The 17,500-nt window shown below is 42.8% G+C and overlaps 1 protein-coding gene across 1 annotated transcript in view; it reads right to left on the bottom strand.

The window, feature by feature from the left end:
- LOC138948475 (neurogenic locus Notch protein-like) overlaps window positions 1-17,500 on the bottom strand; it is a 66,529-nt gene that overhangs the window by 22,974 nt on the left and 26,055 nt on the right. Inside the window, exons 8-20 of the mRNA XM_070320029.1 lie at window positions 17,359-17,472; window positions 15,256-15,451; window positions 14,482-14,627; window positions 13,804-14,034; window positions 12,748-12,903; window positions 11,951-12,179; window positions 10,852-11,053; window positions 10,391-10,544; window positions 8,914-9,468; window positions 4,893-4,996; window positions 3,270-3,477; window positions 1,435-1,598; window positions 188-367 (exon numbers count right to left, since the gene is read on the bottom strand). Of these exons, the coding sequence (XP_070176130.1) occupies window positions 188-367; window positions 1,435-1,598; window positions 3,270-3,477; window positions 4,893-4,996; window positions 8,914-9,468; window positions 10,391-10,544; window positions 10,852-11,053; window positions 11,951-12,179; window positions 12,748-12,903; window positions 13,804-14,034; window positions 14,482-14,627; window positions 15,256-15,451; window positions 17,359-17,472 (2,639 nt within the window). The remainder of the gene's footprint in view (window positions 1-187; window positions 368-1,434; window positions 1,599-3,269; window positions 3,478-4,892; window positions 4,997-8,913; window positions 9,469-10,390; window positions 10,545-10,851; window positions 11,054-11,950; window positions 12,180-12,747; window positions 12,904-13,803; window positions 14,035-14,481; window positions 14,628-15,255; window positions 15,452-17,358; window positions 17,473-17,500) is intronic.

The following is a 17,500-nucleotide window of genomic DNA, read 5'->3' as shown; positions in this document are numbered from 1 at the left end:
CACACACAAAACCACAGGAACATGCAAAAAAAACACAGGAACACACAAAAAGGAACACACTAAAAAAACCCACAGGAACACACAAAAAACCCACAGGAACACACAAAAAACCCACAGGAACACACAAAAAAAACCCACAGGAACACACAAAAAACATACAAAAACAAAGAAAAGCTTCTCCACTCACCACACAATCAAATCCATCGTAGAGACATTTCTGTGAGTTGCACTCGGCGTCACAAATGCCATTCTTGAAGAGCTGCCAGCAATGCTTGCCCTTGACGGTCTGCGTACAGTTCTGCCAAGGTCGCATGCCGAACGAACACTCCAGGCCGTCGAAACTACACTCCTGTGTGTTGCACTCCTCCTGAAATTTACCAACAACTTTTCAGTCAAGACAGAATACAACTGAAAATGCAGAAGTAGGACATTTGCATGTCATTTCAGGTCATTTCTTCCTGAAAACTTAAAGATTCTGTTTTTGTATCCAGCAGAAGAAGCACTGTCTTCCTGAACAAATAATTTAAAGGTCTTCCATTCTTCGTATCTGATGGTAACCAAAACATAATGCGAACTTAGATCATTGCAAAACAACTAACAAATCCTTCTCTGTTTTCCTGAACTACTGCTTTTTTCATAAACGTCGGTCTTGTCCATTTCTTTGTCTCGTTCACTGTTCCATGAATTATTTGCTTCCCTCCATATATGTACACGCATACACAAAAGCATCAAAGCTCCCAGTCCCCACGGAATAACAGACCGACAGTCAGAGACAGACACTCTCTCACTCAATCTCTCCCTCTCTTGCTATGTATCCCACAGGTCTGTGATTCGCATTCCATATAAAAGCTCCCAGCAGAAACACATTTGGCACACAGAAATGTGAACACAGACACAGACACACTCACAGACATACTTACGTTTACAGACACAAACACACACCACACACACAGACTCCCCATCACCACACACACAGACTCTCCATCACTACACACACAGACTCCCCATCACCACACACACAGATTCCCCATCACCACACACACAGACTCCCCATCACCACACACACAGACTCCCCATCACCACACACACAGATTCCCCATCACCACACACACAGACTCCCCATCACCACACACAGACTCCCCATCACCACACACAGAGACTCCCCATCACCACACACACAGACTCCCCATCACCACACACAGAGACTCCCCATCACCACACACACAGACTCCCCATCACCACACACACAGACTCCCCATCACCACACACACAGACTCCCCATCACCACACACACAGACTCTCCATCACTACACATTACTCACATGACATTGTCCGTTGTTAGCCTTCTCCTGACAGAAGTGGCGAGTACAGTAATCCACACACACACACACACACACACACACACACACACACACACACACACACACTACTCACATCACATTGTCCGTTGTTGGCCTTCTCCTGACAGAAGTGGCGAGTACAGTAATCCACTGTGGGGGGTGTGGTCACAGGCCGTCCGATGCCGCCACGGAAATTGGGATCGTACGTCTCGCAGTGCACCCCACCCCAATTAGCAGGACAGTCGCACTCGTAATAACCTGTAACAAAGAGGTACATTGAGAATCCTACGTAAATGAGGCAGACCAGTATTTTAAGATCTGAGAAACAGAGGCAAGTAAGCACTCCAAATGCATACGACATGTGCAACAAGAGTAAGCGAGAGTTATACGGAACCAGTCTCCTGGCACCTGAGAGAATAACAAGCACTGAAATGAACAAGCGACCTTCATCGTCAAGCTCAAACTTCCCTTCCCTTTGGTTTTCAAAGAGATAATATACTATTGTATATTGTGTGTGTGTGTGCGCGCGCGCGTGCGTGTGTGTGCGTGTGTGTGTGCGTGCGTGTGTGGGTGTGTGTGACTATGTTTGAATTTATTCGGATTTAGTTCTCTTTCCTTGTTTGTATTATGATTATGTGAGTGTAAAGCGCTCTGGGCTTGTCACCACGAGGTTTACGCGCTATATAAGTAATCGTTATTATTATTATTATTATAGGCGTGCGTGTATTGTATGTTTGGTCGATTTCTTTGCCTGTGCATGTATAGTTTGTCGGTTATGTTTGGTCGGTTTCTTCGCCTGTGCGTGTATAGTATGCTTGGTCGATGTATGTATTGTAAAGCGCTAAGAGTAGACATTTTTCTAGAACAGCGCTATAAAAGTTTGCATTATTATTACTATAGGCACCCCTTTTCAAAGACCTAAAAAGCAATCTTAAAAATGCAGCTCTTGGAAGAGGTAAATTTATTTTCCATATAATAAAGAGAACATGTAAAAAATAAATAGGCCTTGAGTAAAAAGAGTCTAAAAATGAAAATCGGCTAATTTACACAGGTTATGAACAGAAAGTCTGAGAAAACAAGGTCTAAACAAGAAGGGCAAAGCCCATACGACTCACATGCTTACATAGCAATGACATCATACACTAAGAACTGCTTTACACATTTTTCCTACCAAAATACATGTGACCTTGACCCAATGTCAAGGTCATCCAAGGTCATGCAAGGTCATGCAACACAAAGCTGTTAATTCAAGACATAGGAAGTACAATGGTGCTTATTGGCTCTTTCTACCATGAGATATGGTCACTTTTAGTGGTTCACTACCTTATTTTGGTCACATTTCATAAGGGTCAAAGTGACCTTGACCTTGATCATATGTGACCAAATGTGTCTCATGATGAAAGCATAACATGTGCCCCACATAATTTTTAAGTTTGAAACAGTTATCTTCCATAGTTCAGGGTCAAGGTCACTTCAAAATATGTATACAATCCAACTTTGAAGAGCTCCTGTGACCTTGACCTTGAAGCAAGGTAAACCAAACTGGTATCAAAAGATGGGGCTTACTTTGCCCTATATATCATATATAGGTGAGGTATTGAATCTCAAAAACTTCAGAGAAAATGGGAAAAATGTGAAAAATAGCTGTTTTTTAGGCAACATTTATGGCCCCTGCGACCTTGACCTTGAAGCAAGGTCAAGATGCTATGTATGTTTTTGGGGGCCTTGTCATCATACACCATCTTGCCAAATTTGGTACTGATAGACTGAATAGCGTCCAAGAAATATCCAACGTTAAAGTTTTCCGGACGGACGGACGGACGGACGACTCGGGTGAGTACATAGACTCACTTTTGCTTCGCATGTGAGTCAAAAAGGTTTCACTGAACAAGGGGAAACACAAAATAAAATAAAAATAACAATGCTCACCAATTCGATCCAGACAGGATCCTTCGTTGCGACATGGTGAGGATAGGCAGTCGTTGGTTGTGTCGATTTCGCAGTGCGTTCCCGAAGCGCCAGCGGGGCAGACACATGTATAGCCATCCTGTTGAACCTGTTGACACGTTCCGCCTTGTTGACACGGGTTGCTGTCGCAGGCTGTGGAAACAAACTGGCAATACTCCCCGGAATAACCCTGCAAAAAAAAAATCATTTTGTTCACGTTACTGAAACAAAGGAGGGTACATGTATGTATTTCAGTTCATAACTTACAGCCGAAGGTTGTATTCTATTACTGACTTTTACTTGCGAAAGTTAGGCGACTATTCAATTTTTACTTGGTTAATATTACTATAGCACAGTCTTCTTCTTCTTCTGCGTTCGTGGGCTGAAACTCCCACGTACACTCGTGTTTTTTGCACGAGTGGAATTTTACGTGTATGACCGTTTTTTTCCCCGCCATTTAGGCAGCCATACGCCGTTTTCGGAGGACTATAGCACAGTTATCAGTTAGTCAATCAGCCTGAATGCTGACGATTGAATAGTAATTGACTTTTAAAATAAGACGACTGTTAACATGCTAAAAAACTCGACATTTTTACACCGCAACGCTTCATTGGCCATGAAAACAGCGGCAACGTTTATCAAAAGGTGGCAGACTTTTTTTGAACAACAACAACCAAATTTAATAATAAGGGTATTTAGGGCGCAAATCCTAAAATAGTTTTAAGCGCCTTACAATCTTAAATATAATCATCTTAATAACAGCAACAATTTCACATTTAAAAACAGAATTTAATATTTGTCGACGTCCAACTCTGCCTGACACAACATTACACAAATCAACGAATCTCATGTCGAAGAAAACTTGATCCCACGTCACAGTCTGAACAGCAGGTACTCTCTTGACTCTTTGACTATTATCTTGACCAAAATAGACATGTCATGACAGGCCATGCAATGAAGGGACACTGTGAGCTGATCCCAAGGGTGTCTCTTCATCACAGGTACCACTGAAGAAGAACGCAGACATGGGAACAAGGATTCGTGAATACGTCTGAAAGTGACGTAGGGTTCCAAAATAAAATACAAACTCGAGAATAGTTCACACAAAAAGCTCTGAAATTGTGTTCTTCTTCTTCTTCTTCTTCTTCTGCGTTCGTGGGCTGAAACTCCCACGTACACTCGTGTTTTTTTTGCACGATTGGAATTTTACGTGTATGACCGTTTTTTTTACCCCGCCATTTAGGCAGCCATACGCCGTTTTCGGAGGAAGCATGCTGGGTATTTTCGTGTTTCTATAACCCACCGAACTCTGACATGGATTACAGGATCTTTTTCGTGCGCACTTGGTCTTGTGCTTGCGTGTACACACGGGGGTGTTCGGACACCGAGGAGAGTCTGCACACAAAGTTGACCCTGAGAAATAAATCTCTCGCCGAACGTGGGGACGAACTCCCGCTGACAGCGGCCCACTGGATACAAATCCAGCGCGCTACCGACTGAGCTACATCCCCGCCCAAATTGTGTTCAATGGCTCAGAAAAAGTCTGATTTCAGCCAAAAGTCAGAAGATTCTCATGTGTGCGAGCAGAAAGAAAAGAAGCCTTACCTCTTGACATGTGCACACGGGTCCCTGGTTGGTGGTGTCGGTGCACCGACCGCCATGTTGGCATGGTTCCTGATCGCACTGCAATTTCTTTTCACACCGAGAACCTGGTGGCAGACACAAGCGTTTGGTGTCATCTTTGTCGTTAGCATGCTTGCACATCGATATACAGTGGAACCCCCGTTTTAAGACCTTCACAAATCTGATAAATTTGGTTGATTGTGTGCTTGTTCTGACTGTTGATTGTGTGCTTGTTCTGACTGTTGATTGTGTGCTTGTTCTGACTGTTGATTGTGTGCTTGTTCTGACTGTTGATTGTGTGCTTGTTCTGACTGTTGATTGTGTGCTTGTTCTGACTGTTGATTGTGTGCTTGTTCTGACTGTTGGTTGTGTGCTTGTTCTGACTGTTGATTGTGTGCTTGTTCTTACTGTTGATTGTGTGCTTGTTCTGACTGTTGATTGTGTGCTTGTTCTTACTGTTGATTGTGTGCTTGTTCTGACTGTTGATTGTGTGCTTGTTCTGACTGTTGATTGTGTGCTTGTTCTTACTGTTGATTGTGTACTTGTTCTGACTGTTGATTGTGTGCTTGTTCTTACTGTTGATTGTGTGCTTGTTCTGACTGTTGATTGTGTGCTTGTTCTGACTGTTGGTTGTGTGCTTGTTCTGACTGTTGATTGTGTGCTTGTTCTGACTGTTGATTGTGTGCTTGTTCTTACTGTTGATTGTGTGCTTGTTCTTACTGTTGATTGTGTGCTTGTTCTTACTGTTGATTGTGTGCTTGTTCTGACTGTTGATTGTGTGCTTGTTCTTACTGTTGATTGTGTGCTTGTTCTGACTGTTGATTGTGTGCTTGTTCTGACTGTTGATTGTGTGCTTGTTCTTACTGTTGATTGTGTGCTTGTTCTGACTGTTGATTGTGTGCTTGTTCTTACTGTTGATTGTGTGCTTGTTCTTACTGTTGATTGTGTGCTTGTTCTTACTGTTGATTGTGTGCTTGTTCTGACTGTTGATTGTGTGCTTGTTCTTACTGTTGATTGTGTGCTTGTTCTTACTGTTGATTGTGTGCTTGTTCTGACTGTTGATTGTGTGCTTGTTCTTACTGTTGATTGTGTGCTTGTTCTTACTGTTGATTGTGTGCTTGTTCTTACTGTTGATTGTGTGCTTGTTCTTACTGTTGATTGTGTGCTTGTTCTGACTGTTGATTGTGTGCTTGTTCTTACTGTTGTGTGCTTGTTCTTACTGTTGATTGTGTGCTTGTTCTTACTGTTGATTGTGTGCTTGTTCTTACTGTTGATTGTGTGCTTGTTCTTACTGTTGATTGTGTGCTTGTTCTTACTGTTGATTGTGTGCTTGTTCTTACTGTTGATTGTGTGCTTGTTCTTACTGTTGATTGTGTGCTTGTTCTGACTGTTGATTGTGTGCTTGTTCTGACTGTTGATTGTGTGCTTGTTCTTACTGTTGTGTGCTTGTTCTTACTGTTGTGTGCTTGTTCTTACTGTTGTGTGCTTGTTCTGACTGTTGATTGTGTGCTTGTTCTTACTGTTGATTGTGTGCTTGTTCTTACTGTTGATTGTGTGCTTGTTCTTACTGTTGATTGTGTGCTTGTTCTGACTGTTGATTGTGTGCTTGTTCTTACTGTTGATTGTGTGCTTGTTCTGACTGTTGATTGTGTGCTTGTTCTGACTGTTGGTTGTGTGCTTGTTCTGACTGTTGATTGTGTGCTTGTTCTTACTGTTGATTGTGTGCTTGTTCTGACTGTTGATTGTGTGCTTGTTCTGACTGTTGATTGTGTGCTTGTTCTGACTGTTGATTGTGTGCTTGTTCTGACTGTTGATTGTGTGCTTGTTCTGACTGTTGATTGTGTGCTTGTTCTGACTGTTGATTGTGTGCTTGTTCTGACTGTTGATTGTGTGCTTGTTCTTACTGTTGATTGTGTACTTGTTCTGACTGATGATTGTGTGCTTGTTCTGACTGTTAGTTTTGTTTGCTTTTCTATTTTAATTTTGTGATTTGTATGTTTGTGCAAACGTGTTAGAGTGTGTGTGCGCGTGCAACCCTGTGTGAATGTGCTTGTGTGTGTGTGTGTGCGTGTATGTGAATGTGCTTGGGTGTGTGTGTGTGTGTGTGTGCGTAGGTGTGTATGTGCGTGCAGGTGCCTGTGTCACTGTGTGTATGTCACTGTGTGTGGGTCTTGTTTTTATAATTCCAGTACAGGCAGGTTTCATGGTATTAGGCCATTTTGATAGTCTCAGATTTGCTTAGTCTTTTAAATCCATATCTGTGAGAATCTGCTGTATTTGTTGTATTAACATGCAAACTAGTTGTTGTTTAAATACTTTTTTGAAAATAAAAGTTGAAATTTTTGATAATGTGTTTATTTATGTGCGTGTGAATGGTGGCGATCGTCAAAATACGGACGGATGAATTTACTTTTGCCACAGCATCACTAAACAAAGAACTAAATTCCAACACACACATGCACAAGTATCAATGCTGTGGTGGTTGAGAGTGCCAGAACACATTGAAATGATTGTTTTTCAACAACAATCGATATCCATAACACAAATTCTAACTTATACTAGCTCCGCAAAAAAAAATGTATGGGGATTCGGATCTGTCCGTCCGCATAGCGATATCAAGAGCATCGAAACTAATTGTGATTTCACAGGACAAAAACACAAGTTTACCTAATTTTGTATACTGTAAATACAAGTTTGTGCACCCTTGAAGTGAGTTATAATGTTGCCGAGGTCAATTTGCCCTTGATCGACGCACGGTGACCCGAGTTTCAAAGTTGCGATCCAGTCCGTCTAAACAATGTAACGATCGCCACATTTTTCTTTTCATTCAAAAACTAACCGTTTGGGGAGGAAGTGACCTCACGTTGTTTTACGTTGACGCTCGCGCTCGACAGAAAAAGACCGCAACAGTTTTTCAGTTAAAAAAATCGCAAAGTAATTACATTTTCTGAGGTTTTCTAGTGTCCGTCTAGTAACAATCGCCACTCTAGCGATCGCCACTGAGTGTTGAAGTCACATTTAACTCCATTTTCGACTGTTTTAAGAAACTATTTTGACGCTCAATCGTCACGTTTCAGTGTCGAAACACGTACTGTGCATTTGCAATCAGCCGGTGTGTCCAAACTGAAATGCGAGTGATGCCTCGATTTGTGGCGATCGCTCACGTGGTTGACGGACAGAAATACCTTCTTAGGGGGTAGGGGAACAGTTACTCCTCCATACAATAATGGTGTTTACAAATGATTGCAAACTTGTCTCTTTATAAACTGTTCAGACATGTCTTCTCTTCAATAATTTTCAGTTTTGCTCGGTTTGTTAATCAGGAGCACCCTGCAGTAAATGTTTCATCTGTGACAATGCTCGAAATGTTGACGTAATTCCAATGCCCATATCCTTCTCTTGTTACCTCATCTAGCCAAAACCATTGAAGATAGAAAGACATTTATTGAACAAACTAGATGCACAACACCAGTCTTAACACGTTTTATCTTACATGTATATGAAAATATTGATGGCCATGGAATGGTTTGAAAAAAAAGACGGTTTTTTCCTTCAAAACGGTCTAGGTCTGCCGGAAGTCGTATTTTTTCAAACCATTCATTTGAGAATCAATATTTTGATATACATACAAGAACAAAACTTGTTAAGAATGATGTGGGGCATATTTTTTGTTCAATAAATGTCTTTCTATCTTCAACGGTTTTGGCTATATGAGCTATATGCATGCATAGGATGACCGTATTGCTTTTTTTGCGTTTTCAGGGTATGCCGCTTTGCGCCTGGTTTTTAGATATAAATAAGGACCAGGACTATAAAAAAAATTACTGTTTTTAGTTGTAACAAACTCACTTTGTTGGAAAAACATGTCCTTTGAATTGTGTGCCAACATTTATTTTGTAGAATTTGAGTGTGTAAATAGTAAATTGCTGAACACAATACTGTGAAACCTGCCTACATGTATTGTAATTGTAAAAGGAGCTGTTATCTTTTTTCCATTTCTCACCTGTCCATCCTGGCTTGCAGTCGCAGCGGAATGCGTCGGTTTGCTGCACGCAGTCCTGAGTCCCCAAGTGGCTGCAAGGATTGGACAGACACTCGTTCACATCGCCCTCGCAATGCGGCCCCGAAAATCCAGGCGGGCACAGACAATCGTAACCTCCGACCTTGTCCATGCAAGTTCCGCCGTTGAGGCAAGCGGAATCGAACACACAGTCGTTCTCGTTCTCCTCACACAAAATTCCCAGGGTACCCGGCGGGCATGAGCAGGCAAAGTCGTTGACTAGGTTGTGGCATGTTCCCCCATTGGCGCACGGCTGATTCGCGCATTCGTTGATGTCGAATTCGCAGTTCAAACCCTGGAATCCATCCGCACACTTGCACTTGTATTTTCCCACAAGGTCTTCGCATTCTGCTCCGTTCTGGCAGGGAGCCGAGGCGCATTCGTCGATGTCGCTTCCGCAGTACGACCCCTCGAATCCATGGCGACACACGCACATGTGTGTATTCCCCGTGTCGTGACACGTCCCGTTGTTCCTGCACAGCTCCTCCCTCCTCACACCTGTGAAAAACATAAAAGATCATAATATGAAGAAAAAATTTCTTGTATATGTTTTGCTTTGTCCTGAAATAAAGGTTCCAAAAACTTCACCTTTCTTATGTTTTGTTTCTTGATCTTGGTAGGTTAACAGTCTGTCTGGTTTGGATTCTTGTTTCAGTTACAACAGACCAGTTATAAGTGGTGAAGCCTTTTTCTCTTAGATTTTGTTTGTTTGTTTGCTTAATGCCCAGCCGACCACAAAGGGCCATATCAGGGCGGTGCTGCTTTGACATATAACGTGCGCCACACACAAGACAGAAGTCGCAGCACAGGCTTCATGTCTCACCCAGTCACATTATTCTGACACCGGACCAACCAGTCCTAACCCCATAATGCCAGACGCCAGGCGGAGCAGCAACTAGATTGCCAATTTTAATTTCTCTTGGATTCTATATAATAATAATGAATCCCTTCTTGTAAGATCTCATGAGGATGTACAACAACACACACACACACACACAAACACAGGCATAATTAACCCAGTGGAAGTTTTGTCACACACTGAAATAAAAGTGACCATTGGAGTTTCACTCAGTGGGACAGTGAACCCACACTCACATATACACAGTATTAGCCAAATCACAACACGCTCTTTACCATATGTTCACTTTGACAGACCTCAGAACCCATGTTTTGCACTTGGAGCATTCTCAAAGAAACTTGGTGTATTTTCAGAAAAATTAATGTATTCCACACAGCATTCGAACATCCAAAATACTGGATCATTTTTGGGATACGCTTGTGATGAAAAGAAGTCTGGAATTTCTTGGATTTTTTTTCTCCACCCCACCATACTGATTGTATTTTAGACAATCAAGCGTAAAAAATATGCGAAATCGTATGGGTTCCCAGGTCTGCATAGACCATGTGTTCGCGGACTGACCTCTCAAGCTGGCGGCTGTGGAGCAGGACACTGACTGGACATCACAGGACGTGCCTGTCCAGCCCAGCGCACACTCACAACGGTACTGGTTGGCCACCTGCAAGCACGTCGCTCCGTTCCGACACAGACCCTGGCTGCACCAGTCCACAAAGTCCTGCACACACCACAAAAACATTATTATCATGTTAAGATTTATGTGCATACTATGTTGTTGACTTAGTATGTGTTACGTTATGTGTATTGTTGACCAAAATATGACATTTTACAGTTCTTCCAAGACCACGCCAGCGGTCGGGGTGAACAATGACTGTCAAGATCTGTCATATTTTGGTCAACAATACAAATAACAGTAATGTATCAGTCGATTTTAGTTGGAATTATTTTTACTTTTTACAACTGAACGCCCACAACCATGCATGCAGGCCTTAATCCAAGCAACACCAAACACCACAAGCACTCACCTCACACCGCGGCCCTGTAAAGCCATAGGGGCAGTAACAGGAGTAAGAGGTCTGGCTGTTGGAGCACGACGCTCCGTTGAGACAGGGGTTGGAGTTGCAGGGGTTGATGTGGTGCTGGCAGTTGGAACCAGTATAACCTGCCGCACACTGGCACGTGTATTGGTTCACGCCGTCAATGCACACACCACCGTTGAGGCACGAGCTGAGGAGACAGAAATAGAAGTTTTGAGAGTTGTGTCCCTTTCATGTTGATTCTCTAAATTTCATATAGTTTAACTCCCCTGAAAGCAGCGTATGGCTGCCTGAATGGCGGGGTAAAAACGTTCGTAAAAATTCCCTCGTGCAAAAACATGAGTGAATGTGGGATTTTCAGCCCGTGAAGAAAGCAGAAGAAGAAGATACAGTTTAACCACCCCCTGCCCCTCCCTCCCCCTTTCCCAAAGCCATCGGAGGATTTTGAATTGATTGAGAATGAAAGTGGCTTGTTGCACGCCATGTACACTTAGAGCGCTTACGTCCCTTTGTTTCACAGATAATACTTTCTTCAGATTTTTTTTCTCATAATAATTATTTGTAAATCTACCTCCATTTTAGGACTCACTGGCCTTTTAAGACCCCATTTTCTTAGATTTGGGGAAGTCTTAAAAGAGGGGTGGGGGGGGGGGGGGGGGGGGGGGGGGGGGGGATAGCAGGGTACATGTACCACAATTTAGTAGTGTGGCTTTCGATCAAGTCAATGCAGATGTACAATAGAACCCCTCCGCCCCCCCCCCTTTCACAACCCCCCAATTTGAGACTCCCTCCTTTTTAAGACCTTGTTTTTTCAGACTTTCTGTTTAAAGCCTCTGTAAAATTACCCCCAATTTAAGACTCCCTCCTTTTTAAGACCTTGCTTTCTCAGACTTTCTGTTTAAAACCTCTGTAAAATTACCCCCAATTTAAAACTTCCTCCTTTTTAAAACCCAATTTTCTCAGAATTTTGGAGGTCTTAAAAGGGGGGTACCACTGGACACATAAATCCTTCAGACGTCTAAGATCTCGTACAATCACAATCACACACTAAAACCTTGTGAGGAAACTTTCCGTTTCAAACATCTACCTGGAAGTGCAGTCGTCGTCGTTGTTCTGACAGCGCGTTCCACTGAACCCGGCACGACACGCACAGGTGAACGAGTTGACGTAGTCGTTACACATCCCGTTGTTCTGACACGGATTCGACGCACACTCATCGATGTCGTTCTGACAGTGTGCTCCTCCGAATCCACTGACGCACTCACACTTGTAGGATCCGATCTCGTCCAGGCAAGTGCCTCCGTTGTAACAACGATCTGTGCAGAGAGAAACAAAGGGCAATGGTTAGTTTCTGAATTGGTAGTTTCTGAATTTACGAGGTATTTTCATTGTTATAACGATCTGTGCAGAGAGGAACAAAGGGAAATGGTTAGTTTCTGAATTTACAAAGACATGGAAACTATTTCAAATCTCAAATGAAGGGCAATAGTTAGTTTCTAAATTCACAAAGACGTCAAAACTATTTCAAATCTCTTGTCGAAAGGAAAAGAAACGTCTCTCCCTCTTGCACCAGCATAGACAGTAGCTCGGACGAACAGACACACACACACAAACAAACGAGCACCTATTCCAGATGATGTAAGACATGAGTCTCTACCTCTCGGGCTGGTATTGACATGCCTGTAAGACACACAGACACACATGCAAACACAAACATAAAAACGTTAAAACAATTTTAATTCTGCTGATGATAGAGTTAAGTGTCTCTCTCTCGGGCGCTAGCATTCACACTGTCACAGACAAACAGCTGGTCAAACAGACAGACAAGAGCACACATATGCACGAACAAACCAGGAAAGAAAAAAAGAATCGGCAAAAACTTACTGGGGTTACAGTCGTCGTGGTTGATTTCACACTGGCGCCCTTCGTATCCGCTGAGACAGCTGCAGGTGTACGACCCCTCCAAGTTTAAGCATGTTCCTCCGTTACGGCAAGGGGAGCCCTGAGCACACTCATTGATGTCCAGATCGCACAGCAAACCTGCGAAGAAAAGTGTTGAAAAAAATTAAATCTTTATGATGCAATGTAACACTTATAAATATACGGTACATATCGCACTGCTAACCTGTGGAAAAATCTAACACAAAATTTGACAGTCACCTTCTTTGGTGTTCCAGAGGTTTTTACTTTCAAGGTCACCTTATGGTGAGGTTTTTTATGCCCCACATTATCTTTTATTTCCTGCTACGTGGGAGCTTGATGCGGTCTTCGAGGCTGTGTATGCTAGGTATCTCTGTCTTTCCAATGGGCGGTTCTGGTGAGGTTATGCCCCTTCTTATTTTCGGCTGGTAACAGGCGGAACCTCGCGGCAAGATCACACGAGAAAGGAAAAAAACATGCATTGGTCCCAAATAGCATGTCGCTTTGGTAACAGTTTGTGTGTAAGTCGTGCATTTTATACGGTAAAAAGACAATGGTAACAGGCGGAACCTCGCGGCAAGATCACAGGAGTTATCTCGTGTGATCACCCCAGAAGCGCTCATTCAAAGTCCCTAGACTTTCGTCGGAAACTCAGGATCTTACACATGTACATCGGCCTTTTTGATGCAAAGGTAGTACGCTTTAAGTCTGCCCTCATCATTGAATACTGATTCTGAATCAGTGGACCCCCCTTTTAAGACCCCCAAAATCTGATAACATCAGGTCTGAAAGGGGAGTGAGTCTGAACATGGAGGTCAATTAGCAGATGTTCTGAACAGAATGTCTGGAAAAGTACGGTCTTAATGGGGAGGAAATCTTAAAAGAGGAAATCTTAAAAGAGGGGGTCTTAAAAGGGGGTTTCACTGTCGTGACAAACTGGTTATAATGCCAGTGCACGACGAAGTGAAATACACCACCAGAACATGCACCAACACCCTGCACTCAAAACTGTTGACTCACCAGTGAACCCAACAGGACAGCTGCACTCAAAGTCCTGGTAGTTTTTGCTGGGGACGCACTGAGCGTTGTTCATACACGGTGTCGTGGCGCAAGGATTCATCTCCGTTTCGCAGTTCTTGCCGGTAAACGGCAGCTGGCAGTGGCACTGGTAGTCACCGACCTGGTCGGTGCATTCACCGTGTATGCACGGGTTGCTGATGCATTCGTTGATGTTGGTTTCGCACTTTGTACCTGAGGCAATGACAAAGAACAGGTTCAGACATGGGGTTGGATATTGTCACAGGTTTGATTCCAGGCCGGGACAGATACCGATCGATTTTTGTGATGACTCCGAGATGGTTTTCATGTCCCATCCCTGTGTCACCACAGTGGCACGTAAAAGATCTCGGGTCATTCTGGCTGGCTGTACCTAAAGGCGCACACACTTGTTGCTGCTAGACTTTCACTGGGAGGAAGCAACCACCCCAAATTTCCTATCAATAGGACAAAAAAAGTACATGTATGATGAACAGATGCCAGCTAGTACGAACGACAGCCAATCAATTCAAGACAAAAAACATGTCTTTACAAAAACCCAAACATCCAAGTTAATGCTATTCATCCTACTTTCTCTTCCTAGTAGGGGTAAACTGATCTCCCCCCCCCCCCCCCCCCCAAAAAAAACTTGATTGGACCTACCTGTGTATCCCTTGGCGCACTGACAGACAAATGAGTTGAGATGGTCGACACAGGTACCTCCGTGCTGGCAGGGATTCGACAAACACTCGTTGACGTCTCTCTCGCATCGGTGACCCCCGTAACCAGCAAGGCATTCACATTCATACCTGCACACATCACACATCACATCACATCACATCACACATCACATCACATCACACATCACACATCACACATCAATGTGCAAGCATGAAAATAATTAAACACAAAAATATTTCCAAACCTGGGTGGGTATGAATTCCTCTCACGCACCGTCATGTGACGTATATATGCGTGTGACTGTCATTATACACAGTCATAATTGATCTGCATACTACACTCCAAATTCTCAGTATTCATGAAGAAGTCATAAACTATGATATAAAATAAAAACTTTAGGTGGACTATTTCATTCTTCTTGATCATCTAAACTCTGACACTAAAACACTTGACATGATAATTCCTATGCCTGATAAATTATTCCTTAATTTCACAACTGCCTGCGAACAAGGCTCTTTCTTTCCCTGGAACCTTCCTTCACTCATGAAGGAATACGAAACAAGAAGAAGGAAAAGAATATAACCAACACACTAGTGACCAGTAACTTATCAACGCTTCACATTTCACATAAGATCATTTCAGCTGTAACTATAACACTAATCAAGATTAAAATATCAGAATATTGGATACACACGTTCAGTCTAGCCGAGGAGACACCAAGCTTCATAAAATGAAAAATAATTTTTTCCCACTCACCTGTTTACTCCGTCTCTGCACGTTCCACCATTGGTACAAGGATTGGAGACACACTCGTTCTTGTCGGAGCGACACTGGGCGTCATAGTAACCGGAAGGACAGTTGCACTTGAAGCCGTTGATGCCGTCGGTGCAGATGCCCCCATTGTGGCAAGGGTTAGAGGCGCATTCGTCGATGTCCACTTCGCAATGCACACCTGACGAGAACAAGAAACCAGTCAAAACTTCTCTTTCAAAACATGAAGCAGGACAATAATAAGGCAACAAAAAAAAAAGGTGTGGTTACGGTAACATAGCCAAAAAAAATAGGTGTGGTTACGGTAACATAGCCAAAAAAATTAGGTGTGGTTACGGTAACATAGCCAAAAATAGGTGTGGTTACGGTAACATAGCCAAAAAATAGGTGTGGTTACGGTAACATAGCCAAAAAAATAGGTGTGGTTACGGTAACATAGCCAAAACAAGAAGAGCAAACGCTCGATCGAGTCACTTTCGCAGTTCTGAATATTATATGAGGCATCAGATGGACAGGAAGAAATTGCTATTCACAACACAATGAGTCACGTTCACATAAAATTTGAGCCCGGTCACTTTTATAGTTTCCGAGAAAAGCCCAACGTTAAGTTGTGTGTTGCCGAACAGAAAAGGCTAGTTATCTCCCTTGTTTTTCTGATAACGTTCGTAAAAGGCTACAGATGTAAATACTTTGATGTGAAGAATAATCCTACAAAGTTTCAATCACATCCGATGAACTTTGTCAAAGATATAAAATGTCTAATTTTTCCTTTGACGCTGACCTGTGACCTTGAAAAAGGTCAAAGGTCAACGAAACCATCGTTAAAGTGTAGAGGTCATTGGAGGTCACGACTAAACAAAATATGAGCCCGATCGCTTTGATAGTTTCCGAGAAAAGTCCAACGTTAAGGTGGTGTCTACGGACGGCCGGCCGGACGGCCGGCCGGACAGACTAACACTGACCGATTACATAGAGTCACTTTTTCTCAAGTGACTCAAAAAATAGGGTAGGAAGGTAGGCAATCACTTTTTTTTTTTTTTTTGCTTTTTTTTCTAATGTGTACAAATTAAACCTACTTGACAGGGAAATAAGTGTGCGACTCGGGCGCTTTCGCTTTCATTCACTTGTTTTTTTTTTGTTTTGTTTTTTGACAAATGTAATAAAAAAGTTATAGGATCGGCCCCTAAAAATAGGGTAGGTCGGGTTACCGTAACCACACCTATTTTTTTTTTAGGCCTAAGCCATAAACTCTCTGTCCCTCTCTAAAAAAAAAAAAAAATTATATATATAAAAAAATCCGCTACAGTGGAACGCCCCTTATAAGACTCCTCCATGTAAGACTTCCTCCTTTTTCAGATTTGTTGTTCTTAACCTCTGTCAGTTTACCCCCCCATCTTAAGTCTCCCTCCTTTTTCAGATTTGTTGTTCTTAACCTCTGTCAGTTTACCCCCCCCCCCCCCCCCCCCCATCTTAAGTCTCCCTCCTTTTTCAGATTTGTTGTTCTTAACCTCTGTCAGTTTACCCCCCCCCCCCCCCCCCCCCCCCCCCCCATCTTAAGTCTCCCTCCTTTTTAAGACCTGATTTTCTCAGATTTTTCGAGGTCTTAAAAGGGGGATTCCAGTGTATAAATTCTTTTCAAAGAGGTGAGGACACTAGTATCTTTATCTGTGTTCACAGTTAGAAAGTCTTGGCAAGACGCTAACACTTTATGGACAATCTTGGCTCCACATCTTTCACTACGAAGATAACTGACAAGCGGCCATTTTGTCACAACATATCCTTTGATCATATGTTCCAATGCATGCGCACACAAAAACACGACACTAAACAGAACCGGGATTCTGACACTGAAGAGTTTTCTGGCAGAGAGGCCACTCGCTTTTCACATTCCGTTCATTAATAAGCATAGCTATGGAACCTTTTCAAGTTTATCATTGCGTGCATGTCTAAATTCAAGCACAGCGGGTGTAAGCTGGACTTCCTATGGTTAAAATTACAGATATGGCATTTTAAATTATAACTTTTTTTCTTTCTTTTTTTTAAAATTTAAATTTGGGTTTTTTTAGAAATCATATCTTTAACTCTCACCAGTAAAACCATCCTTGCAGTCACACGTGTACGAGTTCAAGCGGTCTCGACACGTCGCGCCGTTCCGACACGGGTTGCTGGCACACTCGTTGTCGTCGGTCTCGCAGTTCCGTCCTGCACGTAAAACGTTACATCAGTATTT

Source organism: Littorina saxatilis, linkage group LG15, assembly GCF_037325665.1.
Source record: "Littorina saxatilis isolate snail1 linkage group LG15, US_GU_Lsax_2.0, whole genome shotgun sequence".
Lineage (NCBI taxonomy): Eukaryota > Metazoa > Mollusca > Gastropoda > Littorinimorpha > Littorinidae > Littorina > Littorina saxatilis.
Note: the sequence above shows the minus strand (reverse complement) of the source record. Positions and strands in the feature narration are given on the sequence as shown.